The sequence below is a fragment of the Antedon mediterranea genome, chromosome 8 (genome assembly GCF_964355755.1).
Source record: "Antedon mediterranea chromosome 8, ecAntMedi1.1, whole genome shotgun sequence".
Taxonomy (NCBI): Eukaryota; Metazoa; Echinodermata; class Crinoidea; order Comatulida; family Antedonidae; genus Antedon; species Antedon mediterranea.
This window is the reverse complement of record NC_092677.1, coordinates 15206925-15227325: the sequence shown is the minus strand read 5'-3', so window position 1 is coordinate 15227325 and position 20401 is coordinate 15206925. Positions and strand designations below refer to the sequence as shown.

Here is a 20401-nt window from a genome sequence, read left to right as displayed (position 1 = left end):
AGTTCATCTCGAGTCTCCTCTGGAACTGTAGGATCTATGCACACATATTTGCCTGTATGTACTTTATTGCCAGGATCTTGAATACATTGCAAGACTTTCTGGCCTAACATCCTTCCAAAATATTCAATGCTTAATACCGCATTGCCAATATTCCGAGTCACCTGCAGTAACTCCCATGTCAATGGTATGAAGTCTCTGAGTCGTAACCAAATGGATTTTTCAATTGCCATTGTGTTCCTGACGTGTGGCCACAAGGTCTTATGTTGGCCGCTGTTGGAGTAACGCCCTGATACTATAGCAAAGGCATTACATACAGCTCAGATTTGGTCTGAATGTACTCATTCCTAAATCTCTTGTCAAACCTGGCTTTCTTTGAGGCTTCTCATAGAAACCTTTTCAATCACCAGGTCTGTTGACAATCCAGCCCAGATGGTTCCGAATGTCATACAACATGGAGGTCATTGTCAAACTGCTGTTGAACATCTTTGTATTTCTACTGGTTAAAAAATCGTTAAAATACTTATACGTCCCAATATAAATAGTGTAACCATGGCAACACAAATGCCATCTGGAAAAAATGGAATGTAGATCATCGAGAAGTAACAGGAACGGAGATGTCACTCATCTGCATCTTGAGCTGGTCATGTGTATCGCTTTGGACTGAAATGTTCACCCCATGGGTATCCCTGTGTATATACCATTGTTGTTTACAGCGAAAACAACATTTTTAGCCAAAATTGAAACATTATGTTGTGTTTTTCCGCAAAAATGACATGCTAAATAAAATGTTATGACTATAAGTTTGATATCACTGAATAGGAAATTTAATAAGCTTTCGGATGACATAAATCACACTTGTATATAATGTATTTCAAATGGTTAAATATATGTAATTAATGGGGCATATTAATTTTTACCTAAAATGACCTTTATTGACCTCTGACCCCTTGACCCAATGCTTGGATTTTTGGTGACTTTTAGTATGTCGTTCTACACTTTATATGGAATTCAAAAATACTTGCTTTGTTACTATTGCAATTTGTGGTGGGTATATCATTAGATTGACTGGACTATGTGCAGTAGTTAGAAAGGAGGAATAAGCCAATTAATTTACAAAAAATAACTTTGTATTTAAATATAAGAAACCAGCCTTAAACTTTAATATATGGAAATATAAAACACCAAATACGAAATCTTAGAATTGAAAACCATTTAATACCAATACCAATAAAAAAACAATAAAAAGTAACACAAATCACATTACAAAAGTATCTGCATAAAAGTTAAAACTATCATACCTAAAATTTCATGTAACTCCCTCTTCTTCTGCCGCCGTCGTCGAACAATGACCACTGCTGTAATCATTAGTATCAGAGCAATTATGAGAAAGACCAGACCAGATATGATGCCAGCGAGCACAGCGCCTTCTATGCCGCCACTGTTATCATCCTCTCCAAGTACTGTATAAGTACTAAGTTCTATGGAATAGATAAATTGGATGTTGTTTTTAGTTTTTAATTATAAATTCACTTGGATACATTGTCGATTATAGCAAATAAGTGGGCAAATACAAACATAAATGAATTGTTAAGATTTCACAAACTACCTACCACCAGTAAATCCTGTAACAATATTGCTGGGTATACTAAACGATCCTGGAGTGAATGCAAACATCCTGAAATCATACCAAGTCTGAGCTTTAAGACCGGTCAGTTTAACTTCTCTGGTTTCCGAGGAAATGTCATCAATAAGAACTTTCCAATAAATTTCTCCATTGATGCGGTATTCAACGGTGTATAAGCTGACGAGTTCTGGATACTCACGAGGGGTCTCCCACTTAAGTATTAAGGCTGATGAGGTGCTGTTGACTGTGACAGATACAGGAGGGCCTGGGCTTAACACTAAAAACAAAGTATTTTAATTAAATATAAGTTAAGATTATACTGTCCATGTCTTAACATAAGTTTTAGTTTAGTTAGTTATGCATGCATGTCTCAATTCAAACAAATTATTCCCTTTAATTTTAAAAAGAACTGAATAAGAAAATTAAACATGAAAAATAAACAACCATTATATTAACAAAGGTGCTGTTGATAGTGAATGAATAAAACAATATAATGCAAAAATACCAACAATTGTTAGAAACTTAAAATGATTGATAGACGATTAGTCAGTTAGAAATGTGAATGTTAATACAATTAGTAAGAATTCAATATTAATATTTCTATTATTTCAATTGTACTTGAAAGATATTACATACATAAGTGAGTAAATAACAAGACTCCCTTTTACCAAAGTAATTTAAGTGACTCAAAGTAAAACTCAGAACCAAAAAAACCAATAGAACGTTTAAGCAGCTTTCAACATTATTTTAATATATATTTTTAATATTAATATTTATTATAATAGTTATTGTAATAATAAATTTCTATATAATTAACAGTAGACCAATTTAAACAGCATCCAACTTCATTAACAGTATTTAAATGTTTTTTTTTATTTATTTCATTGTGAGCCTAAAAGTTAATAGCAGATTACTGTGTTAATGCGAGATGTTAAAGCAGAACTTACCACTCCAAGCCGGTAGGAGCGTTCGACCGGAAGTGTCAGTAGGAACGATTATGTTATCAGGATCTATGATTATTGACAAGAAAGATGATAGAGAAAGATTTGAGAGCAGATTTTAATAACAAAAAAATACAAAACAAACTATAATTCATTAGTACAAAATGATAATGAAATTATTGGTTTTATCAGGGAAGAGAATTTAACTCTTCCCTGGTTTTATAACATTATCTCAATTGAAACTGTGCATAATGTTTGACGTCAATGCATCCATTTGGTTATTTCTAAAAATAACTTCTCAACAATAATAATTCACACATACTGTATCTGATTGTGGAAAAACAAAATATATCTTTCAACAGCATTTAATCAAATAGAAAATGCACAGTTTAAAATAATCTGTTAAGAGGATTTGAGATTAACGTTTTGGTAGAATTTCATGCAAAAAACAAGAGATAACATAATAATACTCTCTACTGAAAGTCAACAAGAGCTACAAGGGAAAGAGATTATATATATTAATTGTTATATGAAAGAACTTAACTACTGTATATACACTCCCGCCAGCCAACTTAGATGAAATACCCAAAGGAAAATGTACAAAGTTGAAAGAATATAATTGTCTTTAAAATTAAAGATCTATGTTCTGGTACTTAAGGGCCTGCTTTGTAACTGCATCATTATGATGACATGAATTACTGCAATAAATAACTTGGGATAGTATTATTAAAATTTAGCAGTTTAAAAGTTTTCTGAATGCAGGAAGGAGTAATATAAAGTATGGAGAATGTATGGATGTATAAAATTAGTATGGTTAATTGTATACATCCATGAGTACTTTCTCAATGAGCCATAACATTTTTTTTTTCTCTAAAAGTAGACATATTACTACTATAAATATCTTTGATTTTTCATATTTCACATAATTATTATGAGTTTTAGAAATAATTTTAATAATCCTGAGTGCTAGTTAGGCAAAACAATACCTTTAGATCATTAATAACAAAGTTGTTTTTCTGCCGACATATAGAAAACAACTATGGCTGGATTTAGACAGGCTAACCATTCAAATCGGTAAGATCCTAGTGTTATGTAGGACTATCATAGATTTATTGTGATCATATCAAAGCTCATTAAAGGAAGGAAATATACTATTGTCCATTAAAAGAAAAGTTATGTTATGACAACAGGGAAATTATTAAATAAGAATAAAAATATAGGTATTGGTTAGTAATTTAAAAACCTATTTATTTGGCTTTATAATAATTATATTGCAAACGAAAAACATTTTAAAAACAAAAAAACAATTAGGAATTAATAGACGCTTACTATATAACTTTACAATCAAATTTAATGACAAAAAACAAGAAGATCGACGTTTTGGAACCGTCATGGAACCATTTTTTAAGATCAAGTGATCAAATTATACAAACATTTGATCATTTGATCTTGAAAATAGTTCCATGATGGTTCCGAAACGTCAATCTTCTTGTTTTTTGTTATTAAATTTTATTGTAAAGTAAAAAAACAATTTATAAGATTAAAACAAAAAATCTGTCTAAAACTATTTCCCTCCTTTTGAACAAATATGTGAAATAGAAATTGTATTTATAAAAATAACAAAATACAATTTTTGTTTGCAAAAATAGGTCTTCAATAAAATGTTAATCATTAAAAGTTTTTAAAATAAAAGTTATATATTTATAACATTATTATTTTACACATAATCATCCATGCATTTGTCACACAAAGTACATTGATTATGTTTTATTTCTTTCAAATTTTACATGTTTTGGGAATTTAAAATGGTCGTTGAAATGTTGATAATACAAGCTTCTCTTCTGAATGTAGTTTAGGCCTACTACTCTGAATATTAGAAACTGTTTGATGTAATCAGCCCACACAAAGTAGTGATTCAGCAAACAACAACACTTCTCGTCAATTATTAATTGCAAAATACCTTTATACAGATATTATCTTTTCTGCATGAATTAATTGTGTAGTACCAATTAATTACCTTGTATATGTCAGAAAGCAGTGTTATTAGCAAGAGAGTCGATTAAATATGTATGATGTGTTCATGGCCATATTAGGTTGACTACACTATAATGTGTACAATGATAGCATTTAGATTTATGTATTTCTTGCCTTTTAGAGTTTATTAGAGCATTCATCAAGAAAAGTGTTGCAAAAGTGAAGATTTTCAATTCTGGAATTGACACTCCATAAAGCTCTTATGTGACAAAAAATGTGATGTGCCTATTTTATGGACATGATGATGTCATATCACTACCATATATGGGCACATCACACTAGTTTGATAGTGTAGACAGAGCTTAACATTGTGATGTTTCTTTCCTTTCTTAGCAAGATAGTTAATTAAATGTTAAATGTGTATTATTTGTTTATGACTATATTAGGTTTCACCTACATAATGTTAAATGTTGTGTAATGTGGATCAACGTTTTTAAATAGATTGACATATTGCTTGCCTTGTCACTATTCACAGTTCCAGAAAGCATTAATCATGGAGGTATAAAAATATTTTTATACCTCCATGCATTAATTAAGCAAAGTATGTGAAAAAGATACAGGTTTTGCTTCTGGAAATCCCTAACACTGTAATATGTCTTCCTACCATCAATGTGACAAACAAATTAAATGTCACACAAATGCATTGTGATAAAGCTGTGTGCGGGATTTGTGTGTAGCATACAAGTGCCGTAGCCACGAGAAATAAAGTGGTTTGGTGATCATAAGAAATTAGTTCAATTTCTGTTCTGGCCACAGGGTTGTCATATGACCCCTGTGAAAAAGGTTGAAACCTTATGGCCCTGCATACATGTAAAATTATTAATGGTATCATATCAACAGGTATGGTTTATAGTTTTATTTTCTATCTGCACAGTGCATCTAATGTTTGATCATGCAAATAGTTCCCTTTAACGATTGACAACAGAATTAAGGAGCATGGCATAACAAATTTTTGTCAGCCAAGCTGCTGGAATAAAACATACCTTTAGTACTAGCAATCACAACCTCACTGAACATGCTTTTGCCAAGTTCATTGCTAGCAATCACACTGAATTCGTACTGAGTGTTGGGTCGAAGGTTATACAGCGTTGCTGATGTGACGTCTTCTGGTAGTAGTGAGAGCGTTGTCCATTCGGAATCATCAACGTTGTGACTACGAAACCTGTGAATGAGCATGGATAAATGTCTTTTACACCTGCTAGATGTTTCGTTTTCATGACGCACCGAGTGCATTGGCATGCTGTTTTGAGAGTTGTGAAAACAACACATTGAGGTTCGATTATATTTGCCGGAGCTGGAACAGGTCAGGGTAAAAGATGTTTAAATGAGAATAAGATGAAACAAAATTAAACTGTGTGAGAATGTAAGTGATTGAGGCCAGGTAGTATTGTCTTTGTACTATTGGGCAGAGTAGTAGTAGAGTACATTAACTGTATAATAAATAATAATAAATACAATAATCATCAATATTTTATGAGGAAAAATAATATACATACCAGACAGTATAACTTTGAGTTAGTCCTCCGTCATATGCTGGTTGCCAGGATATCACTGCTGATCTACTTGTTGTTACCACAGTGACATTGTAAGGTGCATGAGGTGATGTTTCTGTAATGAAAAAAAAGTATGTATAGTGTTAAATTAAATTACAATTCCTTTTTATAGCCAAAACCAACTCATGTTACTTAATCTTTAAATATTGCAAGGTTGCATTTACACTAGTGTATTCAAAACTACAGTAGAATGCCCTTTAAAGCTTGGTTCTCACTAGAACGTAACGCAAGGACGTAAACGCAACGCAATCGTTTTAACCAATGACAAGTGAAGTTATAGACAGTTAGCAATCACAAGCAAATAAGCCATCGCTTGTGATTGGTCAATTCACTTGCGTTGCGTAACGTCCTTGTGCTGCGTCGCTAGTGGGAACCACGCTTAAGGGGATATCTTGGGGTTCCAAAAAGTGTCCCCTTAATATATTGCTTCTCGGTCATATCATGGGAAAGTGACACTTTATAGGAGGGTCCACTTTATAAAAGAGTCCACTGAATAGGTCTCCCAAAGAACTACCGCTTCGGCTTTATAAGTCTCAACATCAAGTAAATCAAGTAAATCATGAGAATTTAGGGCTAATAAAAGTAGTTTTCAATCTATAAGTTATTTTCATTGAAAGTGTGTATACAGTTTTGTTATATTAATTGCTTTGTCACATACAGTACAATTTTCTCGTTATAATGTCTATCAGTAGGCTTATCCGTTTCTTCTCTTACATGTAATCTGATAGTTACTCTACAATTACATGGGTTTTATGGAGTTAACTGGTTTTCAATCTATTACTAATTAGTCATCCTACACTGGTAAAGACATAATGATTTGTCTTTTTAGTTTCTTTTGTGAAATTCCCTTCCAGCCAGCAGTCAGTGCACAAACAGTTTCAACATTTTGTTTTTTAAATTAGACAATTATTGACATGATGATACAAACCCCAATTGAAACTGTAAGTTGTTACATTTAATTAGACCTAATGTTTATGCCATGCCAATATAATATATATATATATATATATATATATTTTTAATTGAAATTGTATATATTTATATATCTTGTATCATAAATGTTGTATGTTTTTAATGCAAAAAATCAAATCAAGTACTTTAGATTGCTTTCCCTCTCTCAATAAAAGTTTATGATTTCATGCAGATAAAAATGTTGGACATACGTTCGATTATTAACTGCGTACTAGTCACCAATGTGGTAACCACATTACTGATGAGACATTCATACAATCCGTGGTCTTCTTTCTGCAACTGTACAATCCGCAAAGTGCCTTCCAGTGTGGTTGCACGTGACATGGGGAGCATACCATCAACCTACAAACAAGATCGTTATTCAACTATAGTTAACAATCTTGAGAGCATCATACTTATACAAGAAACATATACCGTATATCCTCTGGTATAATCCCACCCCCATATTTTCATTTCTTTATTCGAATTCAAAATAGAAAACATTTAAAAAAAACAGTACAGGAATGAATTCAGGGTAGCACAAAAAAGTAACCAATGGTCAAACTTATTTCCATTGTGGCCCTTATGGATGAAATAGGTATATAATATATATAATTAGACAATTACAATTAACTATAATTAATCACGTAAAAGGACAGTCAAATTAGTGTGATCACAAGATGCTTTTTAACAAGTTTACTAGAGTATTAGACAGTAAATGTAATCTTCTGTAGCTCCGGTCTGTCATCATAAAATTTATTTTTGTATTGCAATGTAAGAACATGAAATTGGGCTGACTTTGGGGTATTACACTCAAGGATATACGGTAACACAAACTTTAACTAATGTCACAGATGGTTCAACTGGTTTAAGTAATAATAAGGTCAAGTAAAATGTTCATCTAACCATTTTAATGTTCTTAATAGTCATGTATTACAACAACAAAAAATTCTAGAATAAAAAAAAATAAATAAAAAAGGAAGTATAAGTAAAGTAGGATGTGAGATTAGACCCATAGTGGTATTATTTTTTATTTTATTTTATTTTATTTAATTGAAACCAACAGCGATAATTACCGCCACTAACAGGTTTGATACAAACAAAGCCAGGACTGTTTAAATCACCTTGATTGGTTCTAACATTGATCAAGGGCTTCTCTCGTCCAGTGCCCACCTTGACCAGAGGTCTGAGGCAGATACTAGATGCAGAGGCTGCCATAAGAGTCAGCAGTGCTGATTTCAAATGCCTAACGGGACCCCAGTTCCGTATACACCACCTGTTATTCCTATCTCCCATCCAAGCTCTAACCAGGCCCAACGTCGCTTAACTTCGGTGATCTGACGAGAACCGGTGTTTCAACGTGGTAAAGCCAGGATATATGGTATTACAAACTTTAACTAATGTCAAAAGATGGTTCAACTGGTTTAAGTAATAATAAGGTAAAAGTAAAATGAATTGTTAGTTCATCTAATCGTTTTAATGTTCTTAATAGTCATGTATTACAACAACAAATTCTGAAATAAAAAAAAGGAAGCGAAATTAATTTCAAATGACAGCGATTTATCAAAGAACAGTCAGATAGTCTTTCCACGTAGAGATGAAACATTTTTTAAAAAGCGAAGATCGTGTCAAACATGCATCCCATATGTCTCATAAATAATAAGTTGGCATTCTCATCACTAAATAAATGAGAATGAATTTGTTCTATACACCTTATCTATCAAACCACTAAACAATCAATCTATTACATCTATGCCACTTCCATGTTTAAAACACAGCTAACTGATTGTAACTTGTTACAGCAGACAGTCAATCAACTTGCTACAATTGTTTTCAGTAGTCTTTTCATAGTAAATAGAAAAATTCAGTAGCTTCATGTCAAACAGCCATTATGTGCACACGCAGACACACCTGAGAGTGCGCAAAATAAAATTACAGTTGTGTAGTCACTTAGAGCATGAAATGAAGCTACAACATTGTGTTTTAACACTTTAACTGCTGAGAAAATATGAAACAAGGAAGGCTTTTTATGGTGTGCTGTCTATTTTATTGGAGTTTTTCAGTATTTTTTTCAATAGTATTATCTCCAATTTTGTATGTATCTGAGTTTTAATGAAGTCAAAGTATGCCAAAAACATTAGCAAACATTTAGTCCTTTTTATCACTTATTTTTCTCATTGTAATAAAAAATGTATTACGTATAATACTATTGAACTTCAGGTGAAACAATGTTGTATAGGTCAACTATCATTATGGATTTTTTAAAGCAGACAATATTCCATGAATATTACAACTACTGTTGTAATTGTGTCACAATGAATCATTGTTCACTACCATCTCCCCTTTCTCTCTCACTGTATTTCAGCTGGACGCCAAGGTATTGTCTTTCTGTGTAGAGACGCTTAATTCAATGTTTCTGCGTAACATTATACCTGTGACACATTACACAACATCGTGTGTTAATCAGTTAAGAAGTGTTGTCTTTCTGGCGGAGACTAATTATTCTAAAGATAAAAATACATTTACGCTAAAATAACTAAAAGACGAAAGTTGTCAAGTTAAAATGACCTGTATTAATATAGTTGTGTTAGCAACCCACAAGTTCACTTTGCAAACTGGTATGCATACCTTCATATAGCCATTAAACAACTATTTATATCTTCAATTTTTTTCTTTATTTTAAATTATTTTTTTATTTCAATTACACCCAACTGCGAGTTGCAATATAAAAATATATAAACATACCTTTATACAACTATTATATATAGATCCTTATTAATATGTTGTTATTTAAAATTCAAACTAATTATTTATTTTATTTATTACAGCGAGTTGCGAATTACAGGTATATATAAAAATAGATATATAACTATAAAATTTTAAAATACAAAATGTTTGCATATTCACAATCAAAATCGGAGCAAAGGGCAAAGGCATTCAAATTGATATATATATATATGCAATATAAATGCAAAAATTTAGGTTACATATTTATATTCCATATTTACTCTAGTTAAAATGTGCTTTTTTAAATGAGGTGTTATAGAATAACACGCATAGATGTTGAAATGTTGTATAGAGGAAGAGTGGGTATAAAAATTAAGTGATATCTCCATTTTCTTTGGAATAATCCTTACCTTACGCCATGTTACAGTCGGTGGTGGTGAGCCAGAAGCTGTGCAGGGAATGCTAATCTCCTCCCCAGCCATTCTTTGGTAGTATGCCTTTGGTCTGGAGGTGAATATGGGTGCATCTATAAACAAATACCTTTATATCATTCAATGCATTTACAAATTACATACTTCTTTTTTGTGTAACCAAAATACAGTGAAAGAGAGAGCGATTTTAAGGGGAAAAGTGTCCAAAACGTTTCTCCTTAAAATCGCTCTCTCTGAGTGTGGTTGGCCATAGTGTTAAAACATATATAAACCAAAATAAAATGTTCCCTTTTTCTGTTTTTTTTTTCAAAGTAAAGTGACCCATTAGAGAGGGTGTGTTACTTCTACACTTTCATTTTGCATTTTGTGAGTTTTATATGGAATGTATTCTGGAATAAAATATTGATAAGCTGATTGATACGGACATTAAATGGAGATCAGCAGTTAGTGAATGGTTAAAAACATACAGTAGTTGCACTTGAGTTAAATTTAAATGTCAACTTTATAATACACAAATTCAAAGATTTCTAATATAAATGAATTATTTGAATGTAAATCAATGCCCTGGAGATGTCTATGGATTTCCAATGCTCTAGAGATTTCTATTTGTTATGGCAATACATATCAATTATTAAAACATTTATTATTTTTGTAAATTATAATTTATCCATACATAGCTCTTCCATTAATCAATGTATATCGACATTACACACAGAATGCCCTTCTGTGAACCAGACATACAAGCTCTTTAATGTCCTACTCCTACTGATCTTCCCGGAATGTTCCATGTATTTTATTCCATGCCATGATTTTCCCAATAATATTAATGGATATTTCAAAGAATGACTCATCTACTTTACAAACTACGCTACATTCCTTCAGAAAATTGGAGACACATTAGCTATTAACAATTTGAGCCCTTTGATCTCCGCTGATATCCTTTGCAATTTTCCATGATTTTAGTTGTTATTCCATGGATTCTTAATTATGGATATTCCCAAGACTGAGTCATCTACTTGGTTTACGAACTAAGCTACATTCCGTAAGAAAATTGGAGACACATTAGCGACTAACCATTTCTAAATACATGTGGTAACTATTAGCAATCACTTAAAAGTTGTTATTAAATGAAATATTAGGTTCGAAAAAGAAGTTACTGATGATGTTGTTGTCATGGTAACTAACCTCTGACGAGTAAGTATGTGCTGGAGCTTTCACCGGCAGATCCGAGTGAGTTGTACGGTTGACAGGAGTAGAAGCCTTCGTCACTTTGCTTTACTTCGTTTATGGTGAGAGATCCAGACTTACCGAGGCTTAACCTAGAAAAATACACATTTCAATATTTAATTAACATTAATTTACTAATTATATACGAAACTAGACCCCTGACAGAAATAGAAATTCCAATGTAGTTTACTGATTCCTAAGTATCTGTCTGTATACAGTATCAAACTTCATGTGACAAAAAAAATGACATGATATCATATGACTACCATATGTGGGCACATCACAGTTTATTTGCCAAACTAGTTTGATAGTGTAAACAGAGCTTCGATATTGAGATATAAACCTGTGACCAAGAGAGCATCAGAATTAAAGTTTGTAGGAAAATACTTTCATATTTCATATTAAACAAGCACACTCTCTTAACATACACAATTCCTTCTTTGAAGTCCCTACAGTATGACAAGTGGTAATGCAGAAAAGCTTTATAAATCAAATATAATAAATGGGTAGTATCATTAAAAAAGTTACGATCCCCACTAGTGTGATAAAATACATCAACATGCAATAGGGACATCTTATATAAGTTGTAGTAAATGTTAAATGTAGTTGCTGCATGTACCTCTTGTTTCAATTTAAATTCATATGTGTATGTACGTCTGATTTATTAACTCATATATGTCGTGTAGTAGTAGATATATTGATTAATAGCAGTAAGTTGCTATTAATTCACAACTGATTGATAACTGTGATTTTTCTGTTTTATTAAGTTACATAATGTAAGATCTACATTCAAAGTATTATCATCATTGTTTTTCATATCACATTCTATGCGCTAATGATGTATATGTATTAAATAAATGGTGTATAAAAAGCAATTAAAAGGGTTTATTACAATATGCTTATTCAGTAATGAAAATAACATCACGTTGAGAACATTTGCGAACCAATTCCAAAGTAATTCTTTGGTGGGATTTGAACTCGCAACCTCCTGAACACTAGCCTGGTGTTCATATCTCTTAATATCTATGGTTAGAGTCGAGCTCCAAAGAGGCCGCATGTACTGCGCCAACATGATAATTAAACTATAAAGTAATTTCCTCTGAGAGAGCTAAGTTTGGTTTTGCTTTACATCTGAATAGGGCAAAACATTTGACCATTATTAAAAACAAACACAACATAAACTCAAGATACCGTACCTTTGATCTGCAGTTGGATAAAGTGTGATGCTATCTTTGCGCCATATTGTATTTGAAATGGCTGGGTTTGAGTCCGCATGACAGTTTAATGTAACAGAGTAACCTAAAGCTCCTACAATTTCGCTTGGCATTGGCTGGGGGGTTGATGGATCTATAATCAATTAAAGATCAAAAATAAAAAAAACTAATATTTTAGAATGTTATAGGCTTTAAAATATAGTTAATTGATCGGTTTAAGTGAGTATAGTACTGTAATACTGTAATACACTTTTAAATCATACCACAGAAGAACCGATCTATTGAGGGAACACTTTTAGGACCCAATTAAGTGTCCATTAGTGTCCCCTGCGGTATACAAAAGCTATGTAAACTTACATTGCACTGAAAGAAATCCTTTTGCCGATGGTGGCATGCCAATGCCATTGCTGGGATTACAAGTATACCAACCAGAAAACGCTTTATCCGTATCACCAATGTATAACGATCCATCAGGTAGAATATCAGCATAAAGACCAAACTTTGCAAGTGAATGTACTGGTTCGTTGTCGTAGAACCAGTAAACGGTGACATTATCCGGTGATGCATCCCATCCGCACAAGAACATAGCTGACATACCTTCACGTACTGTTACGTTTTGTGGTGGGTTGACGATGTAAGGGGCACCTATATGTATACAAATTTCAAATATGGTAAATGTGATACAACATTATACAGATATTGACTGCTTAGAGGTTAAATATAAGATTTGACATCCCCGAGGGAATGATATTAAGTTCGAGGGAATATATATTTCCCGAAGCGCCAGCTGAGGGAAATATATATTCCCCGAGAACTTAATATCATTCCCGAGGGGATGTCAAATCTTATATTTAACCGATATAAAAGGCAATATCTGTTATATTATATAGCCAAGAACAAGTCTGCTGGGTTGGGTGAAGCTAGGCTAGCTAGGCCTCCTTAAATAGTATTTGTATTGTATTTAAAACAAGCCTGCCTAGACACCTTACCTTGCGAAGAATAATATACAGATAATTACTAATTAATGATTCCTTGGCAATAAAATATTCACTTAGGCCTAGGTCGTTTAAATTAACAGAAGAATTTCCATCAATAAGCCTATTAATAATAATATTATAATCAGGTAGGCCGAATAAACAATTCGTCTTCTTCTCTATCTTCGAGGAGCCGAATCACCGGATGTTCAGCGCGTACTAGTTACTAGGTTACTACCGTGAGTATTGACCAATCATAAACGGTGTTTCATCACATTTAGGGTGGACTTATAACAAATGAGGGCGCTATGTATGCATAGCTTAAATAGTTTAGAAGATTAATTTCTTCAAGCAAATTCCGTGGCCCAGCAGATGAAACGTTGTTTTGCGATGGAGTGACAATTCCACCCGAGTTCAAGATCGAGTAGATGACTTTTGTTTATTTATCGGCAAACTCGAGTGTTGCACACGAAAATTACACAGTCAATATCATCGTACTCGAGAATTTATATGATTAATGACAGGGAACACGATTATTACGCGAAAATTACACAGTCAATATCATCGTTCTCGAGGATATATATACGATTTACGATCCTCGCAGCGGTAGTCATGTGATGCAGTTTCAACCAATCACGTTCGCGTATTTACATAGGCTATGTAATATATCTAAATAACACTATTTCAATACTATGTTCACCATATCTGTCCAGTGGCGTAACAGAGACCCAAGGCCCCTGGTTTAGGGACCCTAAAGCCCTCCAAGGCTTGAGGCTTCTGACATTTTTAGCCTTTTTCGACATATTTGGGTCCCGGTAAGCGCAGGACATTCATAGGCATTATACCATTGTTCAATACTATGTTCACCATCTTTTTTTACAATTTTTCTCTGTTTATCACTTATAGAGTTACTAAAACCATTGTGTAACAATAACATAGTAATTTAAAGATCTCTTTGAATCAAAACAGAAGTCATGGGAGACTGATTTCATTGATATCAATTAACAATGTTGTTTACAAGCAAAATCTATTATAGAAGTTTTTCATTGAGCATACAGGCCATGTATCCTTCTACAATACCCAAAGTTTATGTAGTCATGGGAAAATAGCTTACAATTAGTATTAAATAAATAATCAGCTACTAAAATAACTATTTGCTTCTCAAATGATGTGTACTGTATTTGTCGATAGCCTGTGGTTGTGTAAAAATGTCATTAAGATTTCTTTTAACTCTGATGTCAAAACTAGTATTAGTTGGCATTACAGCTAAAAAAAAGGCATTAGGAAAACGAGCCCTATTTAACGTGAGCTTTTAGTACCCCGGCTAACCCGGGGTACTATAATTGCCTGTAATTGTTTTGACCCTGATCAGTCTTGTTGATGGGTAATTAACAGAACAGTGGCCATCAATCATGCAGGAAAGTATCTGGGTACTAAAAGAGGCCAAGCCCACTTTGTTTGCCAACAGCCAATCACCGACAGCATCAGGTTTCAGTTACAGCATGTTTTAATGATTAGGTAATAGTTTGATTTCATGAAATAAATGAATATTTATATAATAGCCTTTTCACGCCTTATAATTATTTAAGTAAGCCTTTATTTCCATGTTTCCTTTTCGATTTTGTACATTTTAACAACATTGTATGGGGAGCTACAAAGTTCAACCTTAGATTGAGTAGTCAAGCGATCAACCAATTACAATTGAATAATTTTAATTTTTATTAATTTACCAATGAAATACATAGCCTACTACAAATTGATTCTGAAATAAACTGGAATGGTGCGATGGGATTTGGTAGATGTCAAGAGGTACACCATCACATCAGACTCGGGCTGAGGTATAGGCAGGGAGTTGTTATTAATAACAACTCCCTGGTATAGGTAGGCCTACAATTTTTGAGAATATGAGCGGGAAATTCAAATAAAATAATGTAGCCGTAGGGGGTGGTACCCATACGCTTCCCAAAAAGTGTTTGCGCTATATTAGTATATAGGACCAGATATATGAATTAATTAATAATACTAAACAATCTAAAAAATAAATCTTTTTATTTAAAAAAATGTAATTGAATGAATGTTAATAAACATAAACGAAACCCATGTAAATAACAATCTTTTTTATTGTGTAATAACAAGTTGATGTTATACGATATTATAATAGAGGGATTATGCCTCATTTTAGTTGTTTATGTTATTCTAAGAAAACTGCACATAGGCCTACATACATTATGTTCACTTTAGCACTCTAGTATTTTAAAACATTGATGACTAGCAATTATACACGCCCGGGTGGGTTTCCTATGTAGTTTTAAAACTTCACAGTACATTCCCGATCATTTGATAACTCATTATCCAGATGCCCTAAAATGCACCCACCTCCCCAACACACACCCGCACTCGGGGATTTTTTAACTTATAATGATAAACTTCCTGGTACAAATTCTATTGCAAACCCCGGCTCTATGACGGTTTTCAAATGCAGTTAAAACATACCCCCAGTTCACATTACTCATGTGGTCATTGATACTAACCCCAGCAAATCACTAAGCCTCCAACCCCTCTAACCTCTGCACACTGTGATTTTTTTAAATATAGTTTAAAACCTTCCCAGTACAATTGTGGTCATACAATCACGAAATATTGTGCTACCTATATTTGAGAAAGTGTGCAATCCATTAAAAATATTGTGCTCCTCTTTGAGAAATTGTGCAATATGCAACATTCAGGAAATTGTGCTACCTTTTTGAGAAATAAATATGCTAACCATTTGGGAAATTGTGCTACCTCTTTGAGAAATTGTGCTAACCATTCGGGAAATTGTGCTACCTCTTTGAGAAATTGTGCTAACCATTCGGGAAATTGTGCTACCTCTTTGAGAAATTGTGCTAACCATTGGAGACATTGTGCTAACCATTCGGGAAATTGTGCTACCTCTTTGAGAAATTGTGCTAACCATTTGGGAAATTGTGCTACCTCTTTGAGAAATTGTGCTAACCATTCGGGAAATTGTGCTACCTCTTTGAGAAATTGTGCTAACCATTCGGGAAATTGTGCTACCTCTTTGAGAAATTGTGCTAACCATTTGAGACATTGTGCTAACCATTCGGGAAATTGTGCTACCTCTTTGAGAAATTGTGCTAACCATTCGGGAAATTGTGCTACCTCTTTGAGAAATTGTGCAATCCATTCCGGAAGTTGTGCTACCTCTTTGAGAAATTGTACGTACGGTATACCTATTTGAGAAATTGTGCTATCTTTTTCACATTTTTTCATCCCCTTCATAATCCATATTCCTATATCTTACCATGCACCAACTCATTCCAAATGTTAAAGGATACAAGATATACTGTGACGGGATTTAATATATGTGCCAACAATACTTTATCGCATTATGCAGGTTCACATTTTTAGTCGCGTGGACGCGACTCTATAGTTCACTATGTCGGTCGGTCTGTCTGTCTGTCGGTCCGGTATCACTATGCATGTTATCGCTTTCTGACCTTATCTTGATATCAGTTTAATCTAGCTAAGTCAATTTTTCACAGTATATTCCTTATGGCCAGGAATCGATGTGGTTATGTTTTCACGGTGCGCAATAAAAAATTACGCGGTCTACGCACGATTTAACGAAATCACGTTTGTAATCATATCTTCACAACCATGAATCACAATTAAATAAAATTTGGTACTCGTAAGTTTCAGGGCATAAATCATCATATGGCAATACAATTACGTGCGTAGCGCATGTAACGCATGCGTACGCGCGCTTAAAATTTTCAAAATTTATTTTCGATGAAATAAGAGTACGTTTCAGGCAATTTTAAGCGTTTACAAAATTGCCATGAGTGCGCAGATTTTTGCGCGCGCACTGCGCGTTAAATGCTATTGCGCACTCTTTTTGCCCGATTTCTGTTTTCTTGACTTACTTTTTAACTAGAAATTACGTTATATGAGCACGTCAAAAGTGACAGGCTACGCACGTGTAAATTAAAAAAATATAAATGTTTTTAAACATTTCAACATTTTTACACATGTTCAGTAATTTCGATCAGTGTAGTTCACCATGTCGGTCGGTCTGTCGGTCTGTCTGTCGGTCTGTCGGTCGGTCCGGTATCACTATGCATTGTAGCACGCGACTTAATGGCTGTTGGCCTTGTTTTTTAACGGACAGGAATTTTTTAAGAATATATACTCTATAAAATTTAATTCAAATTAGGCCCATAATATATGTTTACATGGCAATTGTTAATTTTCAAATTAAAATAAATATATAACATGCACATACAGATTCTATTCAGTGTATTAATTACAGTATCTGATTTTTTAGTTAATCGTTAAAATAATGATATCCTGGCCTATAACAAAAATGTTCCATCTGTAACATTAACAACCATTTTTTAATATTTACTTAGACCTAATCTATTGATTACAATTCAGGAGTTACAAATTAAGAGTTAACATTTTTGGTATCATTACTTCACACAACTTAGACAAACAAATGTCACATTAATGTGTAATAAAAACTGAACTATTATGTATTGAGAAAAATATAAATATATATTTCCTCCATAAATGTGCATACAATTGGGGTATACTCAAGAAAAGGGGTTTATAATTGAGACATAAAGTAACTATTATATAAAATATGATTATAAAATACAGTATTTAATTGTTTGCTTATAATTTGAAATAGTATTACTGTACTATTTATTATAGGCCTATATATTTAACATTAGAGCGGTGGCAAATCCATAGAGATCATTTTGAGATCTCATCTGAAGAACATGAAATAGTTTATAAAAAAAGTTTTAATTTCAAGTTTTTGCTTTTCCAGCGATTTTAGTCTGGATGCACAAAACACACATTTTTATTTTAAACTCATCTCTACAGTTCATTCTTTGGCTCCCTGCTGTTAGATTAGAACTGACCTTGCTAACCACAAGGCCACTTGCATTCTTTAATTTTGTGTGCAAAAAATTTACCCATGGTATAATGGTGGTTTCTAAATACAATGAGTGACCAATTCCAAAATAGGCTGTGCATTGCAGCCAATCAGAAGCAAGGAAGGCTGAGCCTGGAAGATGAACAAGGTGTTACGTGATTTATTAATTGACTAAGACATTAATGACTGGCTTTAGGCAAAAATAAACAAGTAAGATGCCAGAGGCAAAAGCTCACGCTAAATAGGGCTCGTTCTCCTAATGCACCATGATAACCAGTTACATTACAAACATAAACTGAAATATCGCCAGTTGCAATTTGATTGTTGCTAATAATACTAAGAAAATTCACTATACAATTAAGTAGAACCCCTCACTTAGACAATACCCCAAAGAGGATACACACTATTAAAGGGACACTTTCCTGTTAAAACAATTAATTAGTATATGACCCAGGCCCGTATCCAGGGGGGGTGCGTTGGGTGCAGACGCACCCCCCCACCCCCAAGTCCCAAAAGGTCCACTATTTCCTCGGTTGGTATTTTTTCTTGTCTTGTTTAACTAAAGACAATATCATTATATATATACAAAATTTACATTATCAATGGTATACAAACAAAAATATGCTAATATAAAATGAAAAAATACCGGTAATTAAATTACGGAATCTGAACTGACTACAAACTCGATGTAAAACATGCGCAGTCGATCATGTGACGACAAGCAATAGCTTAGCGCTTCATGTACGCGGTACGCGGTAAAGTGTTTGCTGGAGAAATACAGACAACTTAACGTCGGGGAACACGGGTACTTTTTGTCGGGGAATATAATATACAGTAAAAAACGTTCGCGTTCACTTCATATAGCTTCAGCGCCTAGAAAACCACGACGTTCCATTGACCGTGAGAGTACGTCAGAGGGCTAATATGCACTTTTATGCATTCATTATTGCCAGCTAACTTACTAATAAACATTAGCTAGGTACGCACTTGTCTGGCGGTATCCCTTTGTACGAATCGTTCAACGTTGGGTCGAGACGCGTGATATCAAGTTTCGTCCAGGGACCAAAATGTGTAATGTGTTATTTTCCAGGCGAAGTTTACCGACGGTTACGTCGTGTACTGCGTCGACGTACGCTACACTACAGCAAAAACGAATTATGTTAATTGTTCGTTTGTTCACCAATTTTTTAATTTACAAGTAACCTTCTGTACCGTGGGGCACCTAAAATAAATTTTTCATCCATTACTAAACAAAAAAACATACCATTTTCGCTTAGCCAACATTATAGCTATAGTTATTACATTTTCAATATCCTGTATGTCATGAATTTCTCACCACTCGGAAGTCCAGATGGTACGCATGCATACACCTGGGAGGAATAAACTTTTTTCCCCGACTGAAAAAGGTCTACGCTTGCGTTTTTTAAGCCTCTAGGCCTGATGTTTCCAAAGTATAAAATGCAATTTTTTGAAGACCTGCAGCTCTAGTTTTAAACATTTTCTTAGCTCAGCCCCAACAATAAAGCTGGTCATATTTCGAAGAACAAGAAGTACATTTTCCGGGACCTAACATCTCTATTTTTAAACATTTCTTAGCTCAGTCACAACCCATGATAGGGACTTATATATTTTTTTTCATGTTTTGAAGTATACAGTAATAAGTCCAATTTCCGGGACCTCCAACTCTATTTTTCTAAATTTTCTTTGAACTTTTATTTTTTAAATTGAAAAATATGGATTGAAACAGTCATCGCGCATCGTTTTTTTGCACGCAGTATTTTAT

The 20401-nt window shown here is 33.5% G+C and overlaps 1 protein-coding gene across 3 annotated transcripts in view; it reads right to left on the bottom strand.

The window, feature by feature from the left end:
• The window catches only part of LOC140056013 (protein turtle homolog B-like), a 60809-nt gene that overhangs the window by 10231 nt on the left and 30177 nt on the right, over positions 1-20401 (bottom strand). For 2 of the 3 annotated variants that reach the window (XM_072101211.1, XM_072101213.1), the window contains 10 exons: positions 13060-13347; positions 12685-12835; positions 11447-11580; positions 10241-10356; positions 7316-7466; positions 6096-6207; positions 5583-5761; positions 2572-2634; positions 1611-1901; positions 1299-1478 (listed from right to left, as the gene is read on the bottom strand). In XM_072101211.1, the coding sequence (XP_071957312.1) occupies positions 1299-1478; positions 1611-1901; positions 2572-2634; positions 5583-5761; positions 6096-6207; positions 7316-7466; positions 10241-10356; positions 11447-11580; positions 12685-12835; positions 13060-13347 (1665 nt within the window). The remainder of the gene's footprint in view (positions 1-1298; positions 1479-1610; positions 1902-2571; positions 2635-5582; positions 5762-6095; positions 6208-7315; positions 7467-10240; positions 10357-11446; positions 11581-12684; positions 12836-13059; positions 13348-20401) is intronic. The other variant, XM_072101212.1, reaches the window with a different exon arrangement.